Source organism: Lathyrus oleraceus, chromosome 2 (assembly GCF_024323335.1).
Source record: "Lathyrus oleraceus cultivar Zhongwan6 chromosome 2, CAAS_Psat_ZW6_1.0, whole genome shotgun sequence".
NCBI classification, from domain to species: domain Eukaryota; kingdom Viridiplantae; phylum Streptophyta; class Magnoliopsida; order Fabales; family Fabaceae; genus Lathyrus; species Lathyrus oleraceus.
In genome coordinates, this window is record NC_066580.1 from 436,057,454 (window position 1) to 436,085,315 (window position 27,862).

A 27,862-nucleotide genomic window follows, 5' to 3' on the forward strand; every position below is an offset into this window, starting at 1 on the left:
TAACAGTCAATCCTCGTTTGATTTCTTTTTCAACATTGTTACGTGATCCACTCGCGTCATGGGTATCGTCTTGGTTAGCCATTTTATCTGTAATATAGAAATGATTCAATAAGACCCAAGTAAGACAATGACCATATTCGTGAAGCTACACGAAAAACACATTCATATACCTTCCATTTCTCTCATGTTACAACAATCTAAACTCTCTCTTTTTTTCATCATTATTGAATACAAACTCACACACACCTACTGCATACAAAAGACCAATACAAACTTATGGTGTTTGGAACATGAACAAACTTGCATCCACAATCATCAAACTTCCAAGCACAAGCTCAAACACACTCCAAATGACATCAGTTTTCAATCAAAAATAAAAAACCTTACAACAAGGTGCTCATGAACACCATATAGTGCTCGTTTGCCCTAAACAACATTAATCAACATAATGCACAAAATGTAAAACTCAGTTTAGAAAATGCCCTAATCAAACACCTGAAGAAAGTGAACGGTAACGATGGAGAAGAGAAATACCTTCAAGGTGACGGTAACGATGGAGAAGAAAGTGAACAACGACGGTGGACGCAGATAACTCAGTGAACGTGAACGCAACAGCAGAAAAAGGCGACGGCGACGACGACGGTGAGGGAGGGAGAACGAACGGATGACGAGAGTAATCGCAGTAGAGAGTAATCGCAGTAGAGAGAAAACCCAGTTACGTAAACGAAATAGCATATAGAGAGGGAAAATAAAGAGACATGCAGTATATATGTTATAATTTTAATGTTTAATAAAGGACCTTAGAGGGCGCTTGTGTAAAAAAAGCGCCCTCTAAAGGGGGCCTAAGAGGGCGCTTCTAAAAGCGCTCTCTAAGGCTTTCCAAAAGCGCCTTATAAACTGGAAATGTACATGGACTTAGAGAGCGTTTTTTTAAAAGTGCCCTCTAAGGGTACCCTTAGAGGGCGCTTTCATAAACGCGCCCTCTATTGGTGTCCCTCCATTTCCTCATTATTTTTTCGCTTCACTTTAGAGGGCGCTTTGTTACAAAAGCGCCCTCTAAAGTGCGTTGTCTATTCCTCCTTATTTTTCTCTTCACTTTAGAGTGCGCTTCTTTAAGAAAGCGCCCTCTAAGGTGCGCTGTCTATTCCAGTTTTTGGCGTAGTGACAATTATATGCTCAAGTGAGCAAAAGGCAAATGACATTAACATAAACATGTGCTCCAATGAGCAAAGGAAAAAGCAAATGAATAATATGTACAAGAATAATAAATTGCATAAATGTAAAGTGCAAAAAGTAAATGTTAATGGTTAGTGGTTAGTAGTTAGTGTGCCATAAGGCAAATTTAGCGCTATCTTAAGCAATCGTAATTGGACTTATGTAGAAGTCACAACTATCTGAGGCCGGTCAATAATAATGTAGGCAACAACACAAGTTAGAAGTCTTGATTAGTGAACCAAGTTCCAACAACTTGCCATGCCAAAAGAAAAAGAGAATTGATCTTGTATTGGTTTAAGCCTTTTGTATGATTTAGCAAGCAACCTATCCTTAATACAAAGCCATTCACTAGATCATTTGATCAAGATGAATTAGATTTGGATTGAGGAAGATCAAACCTTCTTAATCAATACTAACTTATCAACCTTTAACTCATTGATCAAAAGGAAAAAGAAGAAGAAGAAGAAGATGAATAATGGAAATGGAAATGAAAAGAATAAAGTGCATTAGATGAAATAGAATGTATCAATCAACAAGTGTTGACCAATGACATTGAGGATCATGGTCAAACAATCAAAAACAGAAGTGAGATGAAGATTGGAAGTCAAGAAATGAACAAAATATTTTTAGGCATTTTTAATATTCAAAAAATAAACTTGAATTAAAATATTAAAGAAATGTCAAACTTCAAAATCACTTCATATCAACTTTGAAAAGTCCAAGTGATTTATCCTAAGTTCAACAAGGTCAAACAAAATTTGACGAAAAATTTCAGCATTTTTAAAAGTCAGAAACTATTTTTAATCAATTAAAAATGAATAAAAATAACCTAATTGAACTAAAATCTCAAATAAATCTCAAATCAATTAAAAAATTGATGAGAATATTTTTCATAGATCCATCATCATTCAAATAGGTTAGGAAAATATTTTTGTATTTTTTGAATATCAACAACTAATTAAAATGAATTAAAAATAAACAGAAAAGAGAAAATTCACAAAAAATATCAAATGACAAAATAAAAAATATTAAAAATCATTTTTAGAAACTAGAATTTAAATGAAGAATAATACAATTGGTCCCATATTTTTTGGATTAAAAATGAAGAAGTTATGAATTTTTGAAAATAAAGGAAATAAAAGAAATAAAATCAGAAATTAGAAAAAGAGAAAAAACCAGGAGCGTCTGATCAAGCCTCATTAATTGACGTGGTTGATCAGACGGATGTGAGATGCGCGCTTACCATGTACATAAGTCAAGCGCGAAGCATCATGGATTAAATGAAGTCAAACATAACAAGGGCCAGGATTAGATCGTGGTCAATGGATCCAAGGGCTATGAAGCCATCCACGTGTGGACGGTGGTGGAAACCACCGTCTTCTCCGGTGAGAAGCCAGAATCCGGCCACCAGTTGCAGGTTTTCAAACCTCAATCAAACTGCACGATTCTTATACCAAAATGAAGCTAGGGTGATGTACATCACCCCTGTAACCTTGAATTGTACTCAATCTTTCTATAGAATAAGAAATCTGAGCTGGAAGATTTAGGTACATAAATTGCAGTTCATTAAAACACAAAATCAAATATTTTAGTTTTTTTTTCTTTTCAAAATTTTGTGCATTTAAATTGTTTTATTTTTTATATTTTTATTGTTCTTCTCTTTCTTTTCAAATAATTTTGATAATGACAAAAGAGGAGAAAATGCATAGAATATTTAAGAAGAGATTAAAGTATGAAAACTTGAACAAAGCAGTTTCTGCCAAAACAAATTTTGAATTATAAGCTTTAATGTTATTTATATTTTTGAGTAATTTATCTTAATAACTAATTTTAATTAAACAAAGACAATGACTTAAGGAAAGTTACAAACTTTACCCTAATGAACTGTTAGACAAAAGGAAGAGCTTTTAAATCTCAACCTAAGGTCTGCCAAACTTAGGGGGCGCTTACAAACCTCAGACCATGCTGTTAGGAGTTGTTGATTAAAATTATAGGATTAAATTAACATAGATAAAGAGTTAATGGGAGCTTACAAACCTTAAATCTTGTCTTAATGGAATATCAAACTTAGGGGGAGGTTACAAATCTCACCTTAATGGACTGTCTAACTTAGGGGGAACTTACAAACCTCATACTCTAATGTTATAATGTGTTAATTAAATCATCAATCATTATTCTTAAATAAATTTGTTTGTCGTCATCAAAAAGGGGGAGATTGTTGGAACAAGATTTGTTCATGCCCTTAAAAGGTTTTGATGATAACAAAGTATTTAAAGAACAATGAGATTTACTAATGGTTGTTCAAGTGTGTAGGATCAAAAGATATTAACCTTGATATAAATTAAGTTAATCACTTATAAGAATCATTAAAGAGAAGCAAAGTTATTATGAATCTAAAGGATCATAACCAAGTCTGCATGATCTGAAGTCAAAATATATCAAGGTTTCAAGCTATCAAAAAACTCAGTTCCATAAAGAAGTGATTCAGATTCTGATTGATCAGAATCTGTAAGTTATTCACCAGCATCTAAAGGCTTCAGACTCTGGTCTAGATCCAGCCTCTGATGTGAAGGAGAAGGGCGATCCAAAATGCAGCGGAAATAAAAAATTTCTCCTTTAGTGATCCTTATGAATGGGCATGATCAGTGATAGAATAGTTACCTCTTGTGACAATTGAAACCTTTGATGCAGATCTATGGAGCGATCACGAACGTTGAACGATGCCAACGCCTCTACTCAGTCCACATGAACAAATTCCTTCAATCTCAGTGCTAGCTGTTACGAATGAAGGCTTTAAGTGTGTATGTGTGTGTGTGTGTGTGTGTGTGTGTGTGTGTGAGTGAGAGAGAGAGAGAGAGAGAGAGAGAGAGAGAGAGAGAGAGAGAGAAGAAAATGCAACCGCAACAAATGCTTCTGCACAAGGGTTCTATTTATAGAACCACTTGTGTGGGCTTCAAGCTAAAAATCCCACTTAAGTGTAAGTGGCCCATATTTTATAATATGCCAAAATCACTTAAGCGTGTGGTACCTTACCATATTTCGTATTCTACTTAAGTACACCGTACCTTACGATGTTCTACAATTCACTTAAGTACACCGTACCTTACGATGTTCTATAATTCACTTAAGTACACCGTACCTTACGGTGTTCCTTAGTTACTCTATCTCTCATCAATCCGTCCTTTGTGTGTGACCCTGTAGGTTTTCGCGGCATTGGCAATTATATTAAATCATGTATTTAACATAATAAACAGTGAGCGGTATCTAGCAACACATCATTGCTACCCAAGACACGAAAATGTCATGTGATCTGACAAATCCTTCTGTGATAATACTTATGTGCATAATTACCCTTTTGCCCTTATGTCTATATTGAACACAAGGCATAGACAGTGTCATCCTTGTCCAGTTCAATATTGGCCCATAAACATTTATCTTGTTATGCAAGATGGGCAAATTCCATCTAGGTCACGCATGTCCTTTAGCATGCTTCGTGGAGTACCCATCAACTGTCTTTATGGTTATCCAGTTACGGACAACGTTTGATCAACAATAAAGCACTCGACTCTACATCTAGGGTCCATAGTGGTTTCAGGTCGAAGGGTGGTACACACCATTATCACCATGAGAATAACTTATGACACTTTGCATAACATTCTATATAGTATTCTCATAGCGGGTCAATCCAGTACAAATATTACTCTTAACATTCATACCTATGTTTAAGACTTGATAACTCCTTATCCATGATCCATGAGATGTGATCATCAGTCTATATACATAATAGTCTTAATGCTTCAATGTTATCCCACTTCACAATAAAGCTTGACTACGGATACTTTAAGAATAATGTCCTTATGTTTAATGTGATCTCATGATCAAGTCACACTTGATACATTAAACGGACTAGCTATCCTAGGGAATTTATTAAACAAACATAATAAAGAAAAAAGTCTTTTATTATTAATAAATAATTCGATACAAGTACTAAAATTATTGGCCTCTAGGGCTTACACCAACATCTAAAGGCTTCAGACTCTGGTCTAGATCCAGCCTCTGATGACCACTCAACTTCTGAAAGACTGAAGAGCATATGATCCGTACACCATACCAAAGCAATATTGTATTATTAAAGCCCCATAATTCTGGACAAAGTCTACTAGAGTTTTGTTTTGCGAGGCTTAAGTAATAAAGATATGACATCTTCAGTTTGCTCTACCTGTTGGTAGATATCTAGTACCTTGAAAGGTACTGAGAGTGTTAATACTATTAAATGGACAAAGCTTCATACTAAATGCTAATCTCTAACGACTCTCTTGGCATACTTCTTCAACATGCCTGCTCATTATGTTCAAACTCTCTAATGACTATTTTCCTAATCCTATAAAAGGAAGTTCAAGGATATGAAGAAGATGCTGAAGATGATTGATCAAGTTGATCAACATAGGTTCGTTGACTTTGATTGAAAACTCTAAATATGCTAAAGATTCAAATACCGTGGAAGTCTTTGAATATGTTGTTAATAGAACCATACAACACAAAGATGATATGATACAAGCAAGAACACTTATGTATATACGTTAGCTTGTACAATAGGGTCTTAAGATTTCTTACCGTTGCTAATCTTAGAAATCTTAGAGACATAAGGATCTGTGTTGTACCTATGCCCTAGAGGCCAATACTTTTGGTACTTGTATCGAATTATTTATTAATAATAAAAGGCATTTTCTTTATTATGGTTGATTAATAAAGTCCCTAGAATAGATAGTCCGTTTAATGTATTAAGTGTGACTTAATCATGAGAACACATTAAACATAAGGACACTATTCTTAAAGTATCCGTAGTCGAGCTTTAGTGTGAAGTGGGATAACATTAAAGCATTAAGACTATTATGTTTGTAGACTGATGATCACATCTCGTGGATCATGGATAAAGAGTTATCAAGTCTTAAACATAGGTATGAATATTAGGAGTAATATTTATACCGGATTGACCCGCTATGAGAATACTATATAGAAAGTTATGCAAAGTGTCATAAGTTATTCTCATGGTGATAATAGTGTATACCACTCTTCGACCTGAAACCACTATGGATCCTAGATGTAGAGTTGAGTGCTTTATTACTGATCCAACGTTATCCGTAACTGGATGACCATAAAGACAGTTGATGGGTACTCCACAAAGCATGCTGAGGGACATGAGTGTCCTAGATGGAATTTGCCAATCCTGCGTAACAGGATAAATGTCTATGGGCCCAATATTGAACTGGACAAGGGTGACACGGTCTATACCTTGTGTTCAATATAGACATAAGGGCAAAGGGGTAATTATACACATAATTATTATCACAGGAGGTTTTGTCAGATCACATGACATTTTCGTGACTTGGGTAGCAGTGATGTGTTGCTAGATACCGCTCACTGTTTATTATGTTAAATGCATGATTTAATATAATTGCCAACGCCGCGAAAACCTATAGGGTCACACACAAAGGACGGATTGATGAGAGATAGAATAATTAAGGAACATCGTAAGGTACGGTGTACTTAAGAAGAATACGAAATATGGTAAAGTACCAAATACTTAAGTGATTTTGGCATATTCTGAGATATGGGCCAAAATGCACTTAAGTGGGCTTTTTGGCTTGAAGCCCACACAAGTGGTTCTATAAATAGAACCCCTTGGGTAGAAGCATTTACACTCCAGACAACACAACTGAAGAGTTGGAATTTCGTATCTCTCTCTCTCTCACTCAAAGCCTTCACTCACAAACAGCTAGCACTGCGATTGAAGGAATCCGTTCGTGTGGACTGAGTAGAGACGTTGTCATCGTTCAACGTTCGTGATCGCCCCGTGGATCTGTATCAAAGGTTGATCATTGTCAGAGATCTGCACCAAAGGTTTGAATCTCCACAAGAGGTAACGATTCTATCACTGATCATGCTCATTCGTAAGGATCATTAAAGGAGAAATTTTTATATTCCGCTGCGCCTTGGATGGCAATTCTCCTTCAGAAAGGTACTGAGAGTGTTAATACTATTAAATGGACAAAGCTTCATACTAAATGCTAATCTCTAACGACTCTCTTGGCATACTTCTTCAACATGCCTGCTCATTATGTTCAAACTCTCTAATGACTATTTTCCTAATCCTATAAAAGGAAGTTCAAGGATATGAAGAAGATGCTGAAGATGATTGATCAAGTTGATCAACATAGGTTCGTTGACTTTGATTGAAAACTCTAAATATGCTAAAGATTCAAATACCGTGGAAGTCTTTGAATATGTTGTTAATAGAACCATACAACACAAAGATGATATGATACAAGCAAGAACACTTATGTATATATGTTAGCTTGTACAATAGGGTCTTAAGATTTCTTACCATTGCTAATCTTAGAAATCTTAGAGACATAAGGATCTGTGTTGTACCTATGCACCACTGATAAGAGTATCAAGTGCATCTGTAATTACTATTCTAAACTACTTATTAGAATATGTAAGAAGTCTCTTGTCGAGTGCCTGAGCAAAAAAGTCTCTTTTTGGATAGATTGAGCATTTAAGTATCATGCCCGCGGGCAGAGCAAAAGTCTCTTTTTGTATAAATTAAGCATTAAAGTCTCATGCTTGCGTAGAGCAGAAGTCTCTTTCAGGATTTGATTGAGCATGAAGTCTCTTTCCGTGGGATAGTGCAGGAAGTCCTGAACGGGTTGTTCAGGCAATGAAGTTTGTTGCTTGTTGTTTAATTGAGCAAGTTGTAATCTGATTGATTATAGTGAAAATCTCTTGTGCTGCAAGGGGACTGAACTACTCTCGGTTTGAGAGGAACCAAGATATATTGTGTGTCTCTTTATTTACTTTTGCATTTATATTCCAATGTGCAACAAACTCTAAAGTCAGACTCTTACTTGGATCAGAATCTGAGCTTGACATCTTAGGTTCTGAACAGGTTTGAGAAAAAGAAGTAAATTTTCATATACACAATTCAATCTCCCTTCTTGTGTATACTTTTTTAACCTTAATATATGTCAAAGGTTCCTTATGCCAGTGACATTGATTGTTTAATGTATATTATGGTATATCCTAGACCAGATTTGACACAAGTTGTAAGTCAAGTTAATAATTTTATGTCAAAAGTGATCAAGTGTCATTGGGAAACAATCAAGTGGATTTTCAGGTACTTGAAGGGTACAAGGGGTCATGATTTCTTGCTTAACATTGAAAATAACGATCTTTCAGTTGTAGGATATATTGATTCAGACTATGTTTGTGAAAGGGATGATAAAAGGTCTACAGTAGGGTACGTCTTTACTTTATCATGAGGGCTTATTTGTTGGAAATCATTGGTCCAATCCATGTCGACAACTGAATCAGAGTACATGACATCAAGTGAAGTTGCTAAAGAAGCCTTATATCTTACAAAATTGGATAAGAGATTTGGGTGTTGAGCATTGAGGAGTTCGGTTGCATTGTGATAGTCTTTGTGACATTTATTTGGTAAACAATCGGGTTTATCATGCTAGGACCAGGCATATTGATGCGGGGTTTCACAAGATTATAGAGTTACTTGCATTTGGACACATATTACTTGAAAATATTCATACTTTAGAGAATGCAACTGATATGTTGATCAAGCCAATCATGAGTGACAAATTCAAGCATTGCTTGAACTTGTTACATATTTCTCAAAGTTAAGTAGGATATGTCCTCGATTGTCAGGATGTGATATTCGTCAATGTGGTGATTGTTGAGTATGACTTATATTAAGACAAAGAGAAACACAATATGTGAAGATTCCAAATGAGTCTTAAGCCCAATTGTTTGTGGTGGGTAGGTGACTAAGGGTGCAGAAGCTGTAGCTCCACGCGATACAGTTTAGGGATATTATTGTAAATTGAGTCGTAGTATTATATATATTGTCTGTAATATTGTAACCCCAATTATTAGACAAAAATCAAAGAAACTATAGTTACTTTATAGTCACATAGGTAGACATAATTAACCAAAGTCCATTAAGAAAATTCATTCATGTTGATTGATTTTTTTATGTTCTAACATATTCATTCATAATAAAATTAGTTTAAAAAATTTTAAAATTTAATATGATTTAAATAAATAAAAATAATTTAAAATTAAATTTGATTAATTTCTTACAAATACATTATGAAGTTTTTATACATAATCAAAATGAAATGGAGTATGTGTGAGTAAATCAAACACTAGCTTCAACATAATGGGCAAAAACGTGTCACAACTGACATTTGTTAAAGTGCATTGTTGCCTTGAACATAGTTAGATACGTGGCAACAAGTACAGAAACTAAAATAAAACACTTTTTTCACCATGAGAGGGAAAAAATGGATAAACGTTTTGTCTTCCTTTTGTTACTGTTTCCATTTCCACTTGCAAAGCTTTGTAAACAATATCATTCATTCCAAGCTTCCATGGATGCTCTCTCTGTGAAGCAAGCAAGGTATGAACAATATCATTCATTCCTATCTCAACTTATTTCATAAATATAGTAATTTGCAAATGATCTTTTGCTTCTGCTGTTGCAAAAAAGGGTTTTGAATCCGTAGGAACTTGGCATGTAAAATTGCTTCTCATCATCATTATCTCATTCTATTAGTATGTATCCAAGAGCAAAACACTTGATTAAATCCAAATGATTGATAAAAAAGTTACTACATTCATATGTATCAAATGCCTTTTTAATGTTAATTTTAAGGGATATAGGTTTCTAGTTTTCAATGATATATAAGCACCACCAGGCTAGAATTCAGGTTTGGAAAGTTCCTTTAGTTGTAGTCTCAGAAATATCTCTTTATCTTCTACAGGATTCTTTTGTATGCTATAGGCTCTAACCATAGGATTCTTTTGTATGCTATAGGCTCTAACCATAGGATTCTTTTGTATGCTATAGGCTCTAACCATAGGATTCTTTTGTATGCTATAGGCTCTAACCATAGCTTAATACAACTCCTAGGTGAGTTTTTATTCATGTGCATTGAAATTCAATTGTTGCTAGATTGGGAGGGTCAAGTGAGTGGGTATCAGATTTTAAATCCCACATTGTCTATTTCATAAAATTAACTATGCTGCTTACGTATAAACAAAAGGACCTCTGATTACTAACAATTATGGAGCCGTGTGTTGATGACATAGCGAATTATTCTTTCGCCTTTTACTAAAGAATACTGTGTCAGCGTCACAATTAGCGGCATACGCTAGTTTTTGGAAGAGTCCTCTTAATTGAGGGTTCTGCAATTTAGTTTAAGGTTATAATATTTTTTCTACCATCAGCTTCACTAGACAAGAGCAAAACGGAAAGGGATTCTTCTCGTAACACACATTTTTGTAAAATAGATAGTAACTAATAAATTGTTTTGTTGAAGCTTTGCATTTCTGCTATTCTGTCGTGTCTCGAGATCCATAAATTATTTTGTTGAAGCTTTGCAAAAATTTTAAGCTATTCAGCAATGCAAACATAGTCCACTAGCGAGAATCGCGTCTCGAGATCCATAAATTGTTTTGTTGAAGCTTTGCAAAAAAATTCTGCTATTCAGCAATGCAAACATAGTCTCCTTGCGAGAATTGCGTCTCGAGATCCTTGCAAGCTGCCGCAGCTACATATAGATCACATGCTTCATGACTGAATTTCCGATTCTGGTCAGCACAAGATTTGGCAACGGCGCAAGTTTGTCTAAAAACCTAATTTTATTCTTCATCATAATCACGCACTTCATGGAAAGCGACTAGGAATGATATTTCTTACCATCCAGAAGAGCAGTGACAAGAGGGGCTGAAGTACTTTTAGCAAGATGCTTGTAGTATGCAGCTCGTGGAGGCATGGTGAAGAAGAGGTAGCTCAATGCTCTTTTGAGCTCTTATACCATATTAGTGAATGAAACTGAACCAGAGAGAGGCTTCAGATGCTCTTTTGAATCATCTGCTTGTCTCGGACTTGTCATTCATGATTCTATCAACACCATCTTTGTCTCCTAAAGATTTTTCCACTGCATGGTTTCAGATGTAGAAAAAGTTGGGGTCAAGCTGGGAAGATGAAGAAAAATGTCACAAAGTTATATTCGGCTACACATGAGGTTGCAAATGTGAGTTGGTGTATGAATTGTTGATCCACTAAACTGATATAGACCGTGTACATACAACTCCAACACTAAATCTTAGGAACAAATATGTCCTGATTTAGATTTAAATGATGATTATCTTTCACAAAAAACGGGATGAATCAATCTCATGTCATCTGAATCCCACACCGGAATTGTTAGAATGAATAGCAAGGAAGATGAGGTATAAATAACAAGTGTGTGACACATTGCAATATACTTACCTGGATGGGGTCAATGGGTGATCATGAAGGCCCATGGCCTAGGCAAGTGACTTCCATTGCACTTAGGAGGGGTGCTTGCCTAAGGTCTACCCAAGTGGTGGAACCTACATCATAATTTGTTGCTGTGGGGGCCTGCGTTCGCGCGGCCCTCTTCAAGTTAAGTTTGTAAAATACTTTTTTAAAAGGGTCACTAGACTTGTATCAATCCTGTTCAAATAAGGAGACATAAATAATTAAGTCTTGCTGTGCTTGACGAGGGTAAGTCTTGCTGTGCTTAACAGGGGTGGGAGTAATATAATGGTTTTTGTTTGTAACTTTTGGGTTTACATAATAGAAAAGCTGCTTACAAGTCTTAATCTTTCTAGATTTTGTTGGTGATGTTCCAATGTGTAATCTGATGTTTGGCAGTAGCTCAGTCTGTATACTCTATGTGCTTGCACATTTTGGTGAGGGTGTTGTATATCATCTTTCATTGGTGAGGTTTTTAAAAGATGGAACAAATCAATTAGCTCAATACAGTTCCTCTATTGCAAGGTGAGTTGTTACCTTTTGTTGTTTCATGTGTTATATTTGCATTGAAATTCAGTTGTCACTAGACTGTGATACTTTAGTTATTTAAGATAGGGTCAATTGAGTTGATAACAAACTTAAGGACCTCTGGTTGCCCTTAATTACAGAGCCGTGTGATGATAACATAGTGAACTATTCTTTCGCCTTTTACTAAAGAATACCGTGTCAGTGTTACAATTAGCGGCATATGCTAGTTTTTGGAAGAGTAAAGTCCTCTAGATTGAGGGCTTTGCAATTTAGTTCGAATTTATCAATTTTCATTGATGATTTTTAAGCTTAGTTTATTTTTAAAATTTTAGAAACTTTAATACTATGATTGACAAAAATTTAAATTTTATAGGTATAATGCATTATTAGGGTTCCATAAAACTAGTTGGATCATATTTCTGTGGTGTATTGTCCTTGGAACAAAATTAGCTATTTCTCTTTTTCTAGCATTTTGGGCACTTGATGTTATGGTTTTGTGGCATAAAACAAAAACTTGTGATACATTACCCTGATGTCTTTCCATAACAGTATCTTGCTAGCTACTCATATTAGATTGAGGTTTCTCTGGGTGTATCTTGGAATTATCAGAATTAGATGTGTTTTGGAGACTTTCATTCAATGGTTAATATCTACTTTGTTCTATATAAAAAAGGAATGTTGGGTAGGATTTACTCGAGATAACTTATCTGATATGAGTAGAGAGTAATCTGTTTAAAGTGCATAGGTAAAAAAAAACATGAGATGAGTAGAGTGTGATAATTATTTTAAGATTTTCATTGTATTTGATTGAAATGTGTGACTATTGAATTGTATGTATCTACACAAACAAAAATTTCAATCCTCAGCAGATCCTTAAAATTTGGATGCTTTTGCTTTGGGGAGAAAATAAAGACCCAACAAACTATTGAGTCATGTTCAAAAGACAAACTCTAGTTTTAACCAAACACCTAAATACACTTTCCAAACCTTTCTCTAGCCCTTCAGTTGCACTCTCCAATGCTTCAAAACATTCATGTGCAACCTGCATCTTGACAACATCAGAACCTTCGCGTAAAAGGGTCCTTAAGGATGCATCCACACACTGCAGTTCATTTAAATTCTCCTCCTCACATGATGATGTCCTCCTATGCATCAACTTTGCCATTTTCAACCATTTGGTTGCCTTTGACTTGGGAGCCAAGAAAGACAAAATGGATTGAAAGATAGACATGTTCATTAGTATAACCTCTCTAAGAACTCTTATCACAGAAACGACTTCTTGATCTTGGTTCAAAAGTGTGGAAGCTCCAAATTTACTTTCCATTTGTTTTAGAGATGTGATCAACTTTTTGACATTTTTCTTCATCTTCTTTGTGAAGAAGTTATATTCGGCTACACTTGATTCGATGCTTGAATCTCCCTTTCTTCTTCTAAGAGAACAGTGAAGGGCTTCAACATTTTCTTTAATGTCTAACATGGTGTCTCTTGTAATACCACAAACATCCAAAATTTTCACCGAACCATCCAACAACTCTTCCACAAAATTCTCACCTTGATGCCGAGAAATGGCCTTTTGTGTCGATGCCATATTGAGAAAATCTTCCAATGAAATATACAAATCTTCCAGCAAAGAAAGGCCAATGGTGATTGAATCAGACGTGGATGTTGATGTGGTTTCCCATGTCTTGATTTTGCTTAGCTCTTGTTCTATTCTAGTGGAGTTAGGATGAGATTGAGAAGGAAAACTATTAGAGCGAACATGGTTTTTTATTGCCATATTGCTCTTTAATTTGTTCTTATTTTCTTCAAAGATAATTGTAAAGCTCAATGTTTGTGTGATGTTACCAAGCCTCTCTTTATATAAGACCTACTCGTGAATCATGATATTGTTGATAATTATTAATATCATATAGTAATAAAGAAATAAAATAGGTAGGACTTGTTAATGGAGGTGTAGAGCATGTGGTGCTTGCATGAGTTTTCCTTTGAATATGGTAAGCATGTCACATGTCAACCCAACATTGTGAATTTATTAATGGTATTCTGCAAGATGCTTATATCATTGAAATGTGTTTTAGGTGCACGATGAATATCACTGGCATGTCTTTCAAGTGTTGGTAATCAGAAAACATCATTAGTATTCATCTAGTTTGCCATCTCTGTAGACACATAGCACTCGTAATTGCAATTATAAAAATAGGTGTTTCTTATTGCTTCTTACATGTCATTCATGCACACACAACCAATTAATAGAATAAAAATTGTATATAATTTAGTTTGGCTTGATCATATCCAACAAGATCTGGATCTCATCTTTCGATAATCCATTCTTTAACCTATTTAGCTCCTCAACAATGGAACATGCCAGGCAAATAGATACCTCTGAACCAAAACAACGCATTCTTTTTAATTAGAAACAAAGTGATTTAAGAAGTTTTATATTTAGCAAGAGTGTTTGGCACAAGTGTGACAAGTTTACTAATTTAAAAGGAAAACTCGTGTTTCTACCACATGCATGCTCACATGTGATGCATTATATTCTTGAATGAAGCATGAATTGCTTGGTATTATATATTGTTAGTGTCAAAGAAGATATTAAGAATGTTAGGAAGTTGATGATATAATGGATGGAGATTTTGTAGTATTGCCATTGTTGAATGAAGGTTATGAACTCACTGCTTTAAGTAGTGTGCTTAAAGAAGTTAATTGGACAAACATTTCTATCTTGTGAAGAGAACTTGGAGAGTTTCAATGAGTTGCATTGTGTCGACAGAGGGAAAAAGTAATTTGTCGACTCCATAAGTGGGCTCAAGCAACCATCTTGAAGTTGGTTCAAACATTTTTATTGTACAATTCAAAAACGGTTTCCAACATTCAGCCTGTGTTCGTTGTGGTGATATCGATTCAGCTCTAGGGAATTTCGAAGAGATGAAAGATCCAGAAGCTTATGGTGTGGATATTGTCACCTATGCTACACTTTTGAAATATACATTTTTTCAGTCTCAGTATACAACCTACTAATGAAGGTTTTCTTTTGATCTTAGGGAGAAAGTTTCATTAGGACTAGCATATTTCAGTGGTAGAGACTGCAAATTGCATTTTAAATACAGGGGTATGTGATTTTGTTGCTTTTGCTGCTTTTTATTTTGCAATGCTGACGTTTTAGTTATCTTCTCCAGGCTAGGAAAGCTCCACGACAATTGAAAGGTTTTGCAAAACTGAAGAATTTAACACAAGGTTACTCTATTCAAAAGCAAGCCAGTATAACTATATCATACCACACTAACTCTTAACTTTTCACAAAATCTTTCAAATAACAGTAAATTATACATCAACCCAATTCTATTTTCTATATTGTCACATTTTTATACAAAAGCATCATAGTAATATTCAATCTAACACCAAGTGAGTTTTCAACTTCATGAAAAAAGGTCAACCACATCTAGAAGAAAAAAAGTAGTCACCTATATAAAAAAATAAAATGAAGTTAGATCAATAAACATCATCAAACTATATGTATCTAATTGAAATTGTTGAGAATCCGTTATCAATCAATTAGTATTGATTGATATTCAATTAGTCTGTAAATTATATTATTATCTATTGTGTATCTCTATTTTGCATATAAATATATAGCATGTGTGATCATATTCGACACACAGAGATACAATTACAACATGGTATCAGAGCCTTGATACAGTTTCCACGTGCTTGGTTTGGTCGATTCAGTTCTGCCTTGATACAGTTTGGTATGACTAGATGTGAAGCAAATCACTTTTTTTCTTCCTCCTTTCCTCCACTGGTCAACACATCTTTCTTGTGGTCTATGTTGATGACATTATTATCATTGGAGACGATACATAGCGTATCCAACGACTCAAAACTCATCTTTTCAAAAACTTTCAGACAAAAGATTTGGATCCACTCAGATACTTCTTAGGTATTGAAGTTGTTCAGTCCTCATCAGGCATTGCAATTAATCAACGTAAGTATGCATTAGACATTCTAATTGAAACTGGTATGCTTGACTGTCGTCCGATGGATACTCCTATGGACTCCAACGTCAAGCTTCTTTCGGGTCAGGGGGAGTTGTTGAAAGATCCGGGAAGATATCTGTTGCGCCGCGAAAAATACAGAGTCGGCACTGAATTTTATTTATTCCAAAGGAAAAGGAAAATAGCGATAAAACCCCAAATGAAGAATGATCTCGCAACCAAGAGCGGATTCAGAAGTCGTTTATGCAAGGGGAAGGTATTAGCACCCCCACATCCATGGTACTCCATGGGAACCACTTTGTATCAATGCGTATGGATGTTATTTATCTATATGTTGCTTGCTATCGAGAATGAGATGAAAGAATAAGGAGGAAGAGAAAATAAGTTTTAAGTTAGTGTGCTCGCCAAAGATTTGGGCCCTTGTGCCTACGTATTCTCATACGTGCAATAAGAAAATCAGTGCTCCGTAGTTCGGCTCACAAATGGAATATTTATTTGGTTGTTTTTACTGAACAGTATTGACGTTCGCATGCTACTGTTCACTTGCTTGTATACTCTACCATGGAAGCGAGAAGTATTTGCTTGTTTGCGGTAAAGTGGATGCGCTTGGATCACACTCTAGCAGTTAAACATTACTTGCTCACACATGGAGGCTTAAGCGTCGTTCACGGTAGAACGGAAGTAACACGTCATTTTTTAAAGGTTTTGAAGAGATGTGCTAAGACAAAAGATGATTTGATTTGTCGCGGTTGATTTTATGTACGGAGACAAACATCAGACCCTGGCTATATTTGTCATTTTTTAAAGGTCTTGTAATATAGATTGGACATATTACAAGAAGTTGGGTTGATTTAAGAAAAATCGGTAATTGTCCCTAGGGCGAATCTCAAGTTATATAAATTACCTTAGATTTTGAAAGATTACCTATATGAATAAAACATGTATATTGTATTTCTTTTTCCCAGTCTAAAATGTTAAAATATTTTTATAATTGATATTAATATTTTGGATTGGAAAAATTCATACAAAAATAAATATTTAAAACTCTAATTAAAAAGCTCTTATGTTTGTGTTGCAATTGTTGCTATTTGAAACCTATTTTTAAAACATGTTTACACTTTTTATTTTTAGTTTCCAATATGTATTTTGTAAGATTAGAAAGTCATACATGCCAAGTCTTTGTTCCATTCCAAATGACAAAGTAAATTAACACACTGAACCTTCAAAACCTTGTCAAAGGGGTTATTTTAGAAACATAGAGTAAAACAAATAATATACCATCTATTTAGTCCGTAAAATATCACATTCTCTCCAATTTAGTCCCCTAATTTTAGATACTAGTCATTATTTATATATCTATCTATTATATTAAATCTAATGGAACGAATTATGTTACGACACATAATCTGTCATGTAGGTTATATTTGCCACATCAACTAAAATCTGATTTTTCATCTTTAAGATTGAATCTTAAAACAAACTTATACAATTATACTTCAACTTCTATTCTAAAAATTCTATGTTACAAAAATTTTATTATTAAATATCTCATAAGAGTTAATTCCAATTAAACACAATTATCACTCTTTAAATAATTAAGTCTTTTCACCTTACATCTATAAAAAATAATGATAAAAAATATAACAATTACACTATTTTGTTAAATTATAAAACATCATAAAAAACAACATCTATTATCTATTATATTAAATCTAATGCAACGAGTTATGTTGCGACACATAATATGCCATTTAGGTTATATTAAATCTAATGCAACGGATTATGTTGCGACACATAATATGCCAGGTAGGTTATATTTGTCACATCAATTAATATCTGATGTGTCATCTTTAAGATTGAATCTTGAAACAAACTTATACAATTATACTTCAACTTCAATTCCAAAAATTATAAGTTACAAAAAATTTATTATTAAATATCTCACAAGAGTTAATTATAATTAAACACAATTATCACACTTTATATAGTTAAGTCTTTTCACCTTACATCTATAAAAAAATAATGATAAAAAATATAACAACTACACTATTTTGTTAAATTACAAAATATTCTAAAAAACAACATCTATTATCTATTATAATAAATCTAATGCAACGAGTTATGTTGCGACACATAATATGACATGTAGGTTATATTGAATCTTGAAACAAACTTATACAATTACACTTCAACTTCTATTCCAAAAATTATATGTTACAAAAAATTTATTATTAAATATCTCACATGAGTTAATTACAACTAAGCACAATTATCACTCTTTATATAATCAAGTCTTTTCACCTTACATCTATAAAAAATAATGATAAAAAATATAACAACTACACTATTTTGTTAAATTACAAAACATCATAAAAAAAAACAACATCTATTATCTATTATATTAAATCTAATGCAACGGGTTATGTTGCGACACAAAATATGCCATGTAGGTTATATTTGCCACATCAATTAAAATCTGTCGTGTCACCTTTAAGATTGAATCTTGGAACAAACTTATACAATTATACTTCAACTTCTATTCCAAAAATTATATGTTACAAATTTTTTATTATTAAATATCTCACAAGAGTTAATTACAATTAAACATACTTATCAATTTTTATATAATTAAGTCTTTTCACCTTACATCTATAAAAAATATAGCAACTACATAGTTTTGTTAAATTACAAAACATCATATAAAACAACATCTATTATCTATCTATTATATTAAATCTAATGCAACGGATTATGTTGCGACACATAATATGCCATGTAGGTCATATTTGTCATATCAATGAAAATCTGATGTGTCAGCTTTAAGATTGAATCTTGAAAGAAACTTATACAATTTTACTTTAACTTCTATTCCAAAAATTATGTTTCAAAAATTTTATTATTAAATATCTAACAAGAATTAATTACAATTAAACACAATTATCACTCTTTATATAATTAAGTTTTTTCACCTTACATCTATAAAAAATAATAATAAAAAATATAACAACTAAACAATTTTGTTAAATTACAAAACATCATAAAAACAACATCTATTATCTATCTATTATATTAAATCTAATGCAACGTGTTATGTTGCGACACATAATATACCATGTAGGTTATATTTACCACATCAATTAAAATCTGATGTGTCATCTTTAAGATTGAATCTTGAAACAAACTTATACAATTATACTTCAACTTCTTTTCCAAAAATTCTATGTTACAATTTTTTTATTATTAAATATCTCACATGAGTTAGTTACAATTAAACACAATTATCACTCTTTATATAATTAAGTATTTTCACCTTACATCTATAAAAAAATATAACAACTACACTATTTTGTTAAATTACAAAACATCTTCAAAAACAACATCTATTATCTATTATATTAAATCTAATGCAACGAGTTATGTTGCGGCACATAATATGCCATGTAGGTTATATTTAATCTTGAAACAAACTTATACAATTATACTTCAACTTCTATTCCAAAAATGACATAATGTGGCATAAATGTACATAAGAGTGCCCAAAATAAAACTACTGATCTAGATCATTAGACAATGATCTCAAAAATATCTATACAGCAGAAGAAAAACCATCAGTCCTTAGGTAAGCAAGACATCACTATATCTTGCCCTTACCCTTATCCTGCTCAGAACTACCTGGAGAAAAAAAATCAACAACATGGGGTGAGATAATAATCTCAGTGGGTTCCCTATCTTATTGGTTCACTCGGCTCTACATGGTTTTCTAATCAATATTCAACTCATATCCAACTCAAGTCAACAAGGGAACAAAGACTTGAGCGATGGGGAACTAACTCGCAATTGTATGGAAACATGCATCTGAGTTCTCATAACTCAACCACGATCATTATTCAGATCACGACGCATCAATTCCCGAACGGACTTACGTCTAAGCCAGACCCAGTTCATGCATGCTCGTATGATTCGACTTTCGCAGTGGATATCGGGTCCTCTATGAGGCTTAATCCCCAGTTCAAGCGACCGTCACCCGTATGGGACTCTAACCCACCTAGGGTATCTTTCACCGTATGGGACTCCAACCCACCTAGGTGTCCATCTTTCCCCCATGTCCGCCATGGTTGGGGCTCGAACCCAATTGAGGCTCGAATCATTGGTCTCACATCCCAATGCTTACATGTCTAAGCATACCAATAGAGATGTGTACCATCACAGGAAACACGCATTCTGAATACATGATCGGTTCTACAATCATCGGTTCCACGAACCATAACATAATTCATCAATCATAGGTGACTTCATTCACCACAATACATAAAAATAGTATAGCATGTTCCATACAATACATCTCATTCTCAATCATGGCAACAATTCGTACACGACCTCGAAATAAGCATCGTACGAATGAATACCGTATTCTCGCATTATCTAGATTATAAACCTCACTCATGACCTAATTTCAATCCCAGGTTAACTCACTAGATTCATCATGTAATTTTCACCATTAACATGTATTCAACATAAACATGGCATCACAATTGATTAATGGATGGAAGAATGCATTTAGAAACACTTAAGAAATGGATTTTGAGGTTTTTAACTTGAGTCAATTGATTGGTTAGGGAAGCCCAATCGATTGGTTCCACTCACATTTCTGTTTTTCAAAATTTGCTGAGTGTCAATCGATTGATCCTGAGTGTCAATCGATTGATCCTACTAAAAATTTCCACTATTCATATACAACAAGTTTGTGCAATCTGTAACAACCCGTATAATATATATCTAGAATAATATCATACAAGTGTTAAATTTTGGTACTGTCACAACATAAGTGCCTAATGGCATCAATATATATATATACATGTCCAAACTAAAAACATCAATGGAAAATGTTATACAATAATGCCTAACCAATAAAAATCTAAGAACTATGTGCAGTATCTTCATTGCACACAACTCCACAGCGGAAGAACCGAATAGCTGTGTCCCTTGAAACATCCATAAACAACTTCTACTGAATTCAACCTGAAAGGAATACCTGAAAAATAACAACAATAATGAGATGAGATAATAATCTCAGTGAGTTCTCATATCCTATGGGTTCACTCGGCTCTACAGGGTTTTCTAATCAATATTCAACTCATATCCAACTCAAGTCAACAAGGGAACGAAGACTTGAGCGGTGGGGAAACTATCTCGCAATTGTATGGCAACATGCATCTGAGTTCTCATAACTCAACCTCGATCATTATTCAGATCACGGCGCATCAATTCCCGAATGGACTTACGTCTAAGCCACACCCGGTTCATGCATGCCCGTATGATTCAACTTTCGCGGTGGATATCGGGTCCTCTATGAGGCTTAATCCCCAGTTCAAGCGACCGTCACCCGTATGGGACTCTCACCCACTTAGGGTATCTTTCACCGTATGGACCTTATCCCACTTTGGTGTCCACCTTTCCCCCATGTCCGCCATGGTTGGGACTCAAACCCAATTGAGGCTCGAATCATTGGTCCCACATCACAATGCTTACACGTTTAAGCATACCAATAGAGATGTGTACCATCATAGAAAAAACACACATTCTGAATACATGATCGGTTTCGCAAATCATTGGTTCCACGAACCATAACAAAATTCATAAATCACAGGTGACTTCATTCACCATAATACACAAATAATAACATGGCATGTTCCATACAATGTGTCTCATTCTCAATCGTGGCAACAATTCATCCACGACCTCCACATAAGCGTCGTACGAATGAATACCGTATTCTCATACATATCACACATGTTCCATAACCTAGATTATATTTCTAAGTTATTAATCAAGTTATTCTCCTAGGTTTCCTCACTCATCTTTGTAAGGTTTTTAATCATGTTATTTCACAATCAAACATATCAACAATGTTTAGCATCCATCATAATATAATTCATAGAATTTGTAAGTCACATGATATACTATAACATGGTATCATAATAATAGCCTTTTTCGTTATCTTACTAACGCATCCGTCTGCATCCAAAACGGAGTTATAATCCTCGATTAATTCGTTAATGCATCTTAATCAATATTTATATTAACATTTATTCATTGCATAAATATTCAACAACAACATCTTTGGCCTAGTGGTAAGGCTTGTACAATTCCAAGGAGGTCACGGGTTTGAACCCTATTGGTGATATATTTTAATTCATCAAATAATTAATTCGTGTCAATAGGTTTCACTAAACCAATCGATTGATTGGAAGGACCATTGATTCCCAAGGCCAAAAACAGAGATGGCTTCATCTTCTTCCTTCCTTCATTTTCTTCTCTTCTTCCTCTTTCTCTTTCCTCTTTCTCTTTTCCTCTCTCTTTCTTTTTTCTTTCTGATAACTCTCATTCTCTCTTCTTCTATTCTTATCCTCTTTTCTTACCAACCACCACACACATATACTATATAATATATATAATATATAATATTAAGTAGTGACATAAAATATCCCAAGTGATATTTTATCTTCCAGTACCAAATGACCAATTATTAATGTTACCAAAAATGTCCTCTCTTGTACTTATTAATATTAGTCTGTCTCCTTTATTAATAATTAATCCCTTCAAAGTTCACTGGTTACTCTATTGGTCCCAATTGACAACATTTAGAGCACATAGGAGCTCTAATTATTACAACTAACAAAAGATATAGTACATGGGAGCTCAATTGATCTCAACTGACAACTAATTGAGCATTTAAGGGAATATGGGATATTACATTCCCCCCCCCCCCCCCTTAAATTGAAAATCGCCCCCGAATTTCCTTCACTCAACAAACAAAGAAACCTTGTATCAACGTCTTAGACCAACACTTGACTTCTCTTCGATTTCAAGTCTCTGACATACTCATTCTTCTAACTTGTCTTTACTATCAAATTTCCTTCTTCATGAACTCTTGAAACTTCTTGATTTCCATCACAATCTCATTCTGATATTGGATTAACATTTAAACTTGCTTCCACTTAATTCCTTTGATATACAGCTCAACATCAGCTGGTCATTTTCTTCCCGAAAACCACGACTTCCCTTCCTTGCACTAAGTTACACAAAACATAATCATGACATCTTATCTCGACTTGGTTAATCAATACTCATTAATTCTTCATAAGAAAATGTATTGATTCCTTAACCACACAATATTGACTACTCTTCTCTTATTATTCCTTCAACAAATGCGACAACTTGTAATCCATCTATCGATAATCTCATCAACTTCATCTGATATGATTATGTATGCTACAAGCCCTTACTCCTATTCCAACACTTCTCTCGTATTACTCCAATGAGATAGAACCATTAGCACGAGATTGTCTTACTGTCATCCTTACCTCCATTCTTATGAGTAATTATCCCCCTAATCCCCATAGACTTGATTGATCTCTTTCTTTCGTCACCTTCCATTGTGGTACTCTGATTCTAATAGTGGGACACCTGGGATTCCTAGGCACTACTGTTTAGCTAACAATCCACAAGGAAACACAATTACCCTCCAGAGTGCCTACCATCCAAAATGTTACTAGAACCTTGCCGACTTCCATTAGTAGAATAACTTCCTTGATGATTCACAAAAGTTTAGAGTAAGACCAACACTCTTCAGAAAATAGGTATCCAGGAGTTACATTACTACAACCATAAAAACATAAACATCCAAATTCATCATGTGTTCGATGCAGCTAAACCAAATTAGTTTGACAATATTCAGTTCTGGTTACTATATTCCATATCAAATCCTCTTGTAGGGCTTTGATTCACTCAAGATTTCTCCCGACATATAATCTCGACCAAAACAACATAACACCATCAAGGAACTTTAAATCATCAACGAGACACCACTTCTAAGGAACTTAAACAATCTAGAGCATAACTATGAGTGTCCATACACCTCATAGAGTCACGCACAATATTTCATACACGTCTAGAGATAACATTTCACTTCGTATCCCAAAATCATTCATCTCAATCGTTTCGTCCCATCTTCCATAATCTTAGCTCATGCTCTTACTAATATACAGTCCGAGTTACATGTTTAACTTTAGGAATAACTGATTCTTGTTCCTCCTGGGAAGTAAAACTCATGAATCCTTCCAATAGGGTAGAGTATCATCGTACACATCCATTACCACTCTCAGGGAGTCTACATCTAAGGCTATGAATCCAAATGAATTAATCAATTTCATACCATGACCAACCACTTCACACCTTATCAATATATACCATATACCTAACTAATCTCTTCCAGATCACCACTTAATAAGTCTCTTCCAATATCACTCCTTAGGGTCCTCATTATCTGTAATAGTGATACACCCAAGAGTTACTCACACCGAATATGGTTCACTAGGTTGGTTTCCCCAAATGTCTGACTTCCATAATATCTCTACAGATGACCAACTACGCACTACACCTTCCGAAATCCCAATTTAAAAACCACCAATCTGACTTGTGGTGACTCACAACTCCATCCTCAATTTGTACATCCACAACGGTACACTTATGACATTTAAGACACCCTTAGCTCCAACACGGTGCGAATGTTTATACTCCGTGACCAACCAACCAAACACTTCTCAAGAAGATAAATAACAACCAGACTTCCCATAAGCCACTATTACTCTTGCAATTCAAATAAAATGCACTTAAGATGAACCTTATCATTGCCACGCACTTATGACTGGAATTTTCTTCTAAACCAATACCTACTACACCCTTCATCATATTGGGGCTACTTGTCTAGATGACTTGCTACGGACAATCCTCATTGTCTCCCAATAAGCTCTTGTAACATAACATATTCCACATCCTACACTTAGTCCACATGCTCCAGCTTGGCTTGTCTATCATCAACTCAACTTCTTAGAATACAAGACTCACTACTCAACAAAATGTGCGTTACTTCGCGTCCATCTCAGACAAGAAATTCATTACACTTACTTGTGACCATAATGCTACTATCACATACTTCTCTTAATACCAAGGTACAACTTCCTCCACTCCACTACATACTCTAGAAATCCTCGATGCGAATAATCATCAACCATAAACCCTTAACTTCGTCTTAATGAATCTTAATGGTCCCATTGTGCATTAATCTAAAATGTTCCTCATTACAACGGTTGTATTGCAACATCCACACTACTTCCACACTCGGTGTTCACTTGTCTTCCCATGGTAATTCTCCTAGTTTCAATTACAAAACCATTCTACTAGAATTCCTTAAATCCAACTTACTTGCTCTTCTCCTCAACCAATTCTTCTACAACCAAAACTCAATGGAGCTTCCATTGCTATATAATGTGCGTTCTCCCTCTCCACACGAACTCTTGTAATTGATCCTTAGGTAACTCAACATTCCATTACAGTCTCTCACTAACACTAAACCTCTGACTAGCTATCTCGAATCTGATCTCCCTTCTAAGACTGGATATACTTGATCTATCTTCTAACCTCCATTTGGTCCATACATGTTTCACTTGGAATGGGCAGCCATGTCCTCAAGTCTCTCCTTAGACTTCACCATTACCTTAGGCTCCCAACAAAATTGAACGTCCTTATCCCTCAAGTCCTTAACCACTTGCAAGGTACAATCCAAAATATATATACTCCACGAAGTACTCTCGTTCTTCCAAAGTATTTTAGTGGCCTTAGAAACTGAAACATTGATACACTACCTCACTTCCAGACCTTATGACATATGTGCAACATAACCATCTTTTCTCCTTCACCATATGGAATTATTCACAATACTTATTCCATATCAGTGAGTATATCTTACTCCACTAGCAATTCACACCTTTCTCAAAGCTCTGACAATTCATCCAATAGAGATCCTTAACTTCTCAACTCTGTTAACACCGCAGAATCGCTTGGATGATACACTACTCTTCAATTCCATAATACCCAAATCACAACTCCTCTGAAACTTCATCTGGGCTACCTAGTTATCCTTACTTTCTAACTCTTGGCTTGAGCCTACTCTCAAAGCACAAGTTCAACCCACACTTAGGAGTCCTCGTGGTCGCTCAACCATGATCCTACCTACCATGCACATAACATTAGGTTGCTCAGGCCCAATACTACATACAGTGATATTAAGAATCATGTTGGCTAAACACACATATGAGGCAGGAATAGATTTACTTATGATGTTTCAAGGCTAGGTCGAGAATCGACCTGCTCTGATACCAACTGTAACAACCCGTATAATATATATCTAGAATAATATCATACAAGTGTTAAATTTTGGTACTGTCATAACATAAGTGCCTAATGGCATCAATATATATACATGTCCAAACTAAAAACATCAATGGAACATGTTATACAATAATGCCTAACCAATAAAAATCTAAGAACTATGTGCAATATCTTCATTGCACACAACTCCACAGCGGAAGAACCGAATAGCTGTGTCCCTTGAAACATCCATAAACAACTTCTACTGAATTCAAATTGAAAGGAATACCTGAAAAGTAACAACAATAATGGGATGAGATAATAATCTCAGTGAGTTCTCCTCTCCTATGGGTCCACTCGGCTCTACAGGGTTTTTTAATCAATATTCAACTCATATCCAACTCAAGTCAACAAGGGAACGAAGACTTGAGCGGTGGGGGAAACTATCTCGCAATTGTATGGCAACATACATCTGAGTTCTCATAACTCAACCTCGATCATTATTCAGATCACGGCGCATCAATTCCGGAACGGACTTACGTCTAAGCCAGGCCCGGTTCATGCATCCCCGTATGATTCGACTTTCGCGATGGATATCGGGTCCTCTATGAGGCTTAATCCCCAGTTTAAGCGACCGTCACCCGTATGGGACTCTCACCCCCTTAGGGTATCTTTCACCGTATGGGCCTTATCCCACTTTGGTGTCCACCTTTCCCCCATGTCCGCCATGGTTGGGGCTCAAACCCAATTGAGGCTCGAATCATTGGTCCCACATCCCAATGCTTACACGTTTAAGCATACCAATAGAGATGTGTACCATCATAGAAAAACACACATTCTGAATACATGATCGGTTTCGCAAATCATTGGTTCCACGAACCATAACAAAATTCATAAATCACAGGTGACTTCATTCACCATAATACACAAATAATAACATGTCATGTTCCATACAATGCGTCTCATTCTCAATCATGGCAACAATTCATCCACGACCTCCACATAAGCGTCGTACGAATGAATACCGTATTCTCATACATATCACACATGTTCCATAACCTAGATTATATTTCTAAGTTATTAATCAAGTTATTCTCCTAGGTTTCCTCACTCATCTTTGTAAGGTTTTTAATCATGTTATTTCACAATCAAACATATCAACAATGTTTAGCATCCATCATAATATAATTCATAGAATTTGTAAGTCACATGATACACTATAACATGGTATCATAATACTAGCCTTTTTCTTTATCTTACTAACTCATCCGTCCGCATCTAAAACGGGTTATAATCCTCGATTAATTCGTTAATCCATCTTAATCAAGATTTAGATTAACATTTATTCATTGCATAAATATTCAACAACAACATCTTTGTCCTAGTGGTAAGGCTTATACAATTCCAAGGAGGTCCTGGGTTTGAACCCCATTGGTGACATATTTTAATTCATCAAATAATTAATTCGTGTCAATAGATTGATCACAATGAATCGATTGAATGAGAATTTCTCTAAAAAATTTCACTAAACCAATCGATTGGTCCTGGTACAAAA

General features: G+C 34.8%; 2 protein-coding genes and 3 non-coding genes across 18 annotated transcripts in view; 4 read left to right on the plus strand and 1 right to left on the minus strand.

Annotated features, from left to right (window-relative positions):
- The window catches only part of LOC127120057 (uncharacterized), a 74,348-nt gene extending 58,840 nt beyond the window's left edge, over positions 1 to 15,508 (plus strand). For 3 of the 14 annotated variants that reach the window (XM_051050437.1, XM_051050439.1, XM_051050436.1), the window contains exons 2-5: positions 11,246 to 11,327; positions 11,975 to 12,100; positions 15,148 to 15,215; positions 15,283 to 15,508. In XM_051050437.1, coding sequence (XP_050906394.1) covers positions 11,287 to 11,327; positions 11,975 to 12,100; positions 15,148 to 15,215; positions 15,283 to 15,287 — 240 coding nt within the window. In that variant the 5' untranslated portion in view covers positions 11,246 to 11,286 and the 3' untranslated portion in view covers positions 15,288 to 15,508. The other 11 variants (XR_007803012.1, XR_007803013.1, XR_007803014.1 and 8 more) reach the window with 11 other exon arrangements.
- Positions 10,360 to 10,476, plus strand: LOC127124800 (U5 spliceosomal RNA). Its single transcript, XR_007804271.1, has one exon. It is a non-coding gene; the product is annotated as a U5 spliceosomal RNA (small nuclear RNA).
- Positions 11,559 to 11,719, plus strand: LOC127124018 (U1 spliceosomal RNA). The gene has a single exon (XR_007803663.1). It is a non-coding gene; the product is annotated as a U1 spliceosomal RNA (small nuclear RNA).
- Positions 12,244 to 12,365, plus strand: LOC127124804 (U5 spliceosomal RNA). The gene has a single exon (XR_007804276.1). It is a non-coding gene; the product is annotated as a U5 spliceosomal RNA (small nuclear RNA).
- On the minus strand, positions 12,549 to 13,934 carry LOC127120052 (uncharacterized). Its single transcript, XM_051050429.1, has one exon. It carries the CDS (start codon positions 13,878 to 13,880, stop codon positions 13,026 to 13,028), a length of 855 nt encoding a protein of 284 aa, XP_050906386.1. The 5' UTR covers positions 13,881 to 13,934; the 3' UTR covers positions 12,549 to 13,025.
- Positions 15,509 to 27,862: the final 12,354 nt, after the last annotated feature.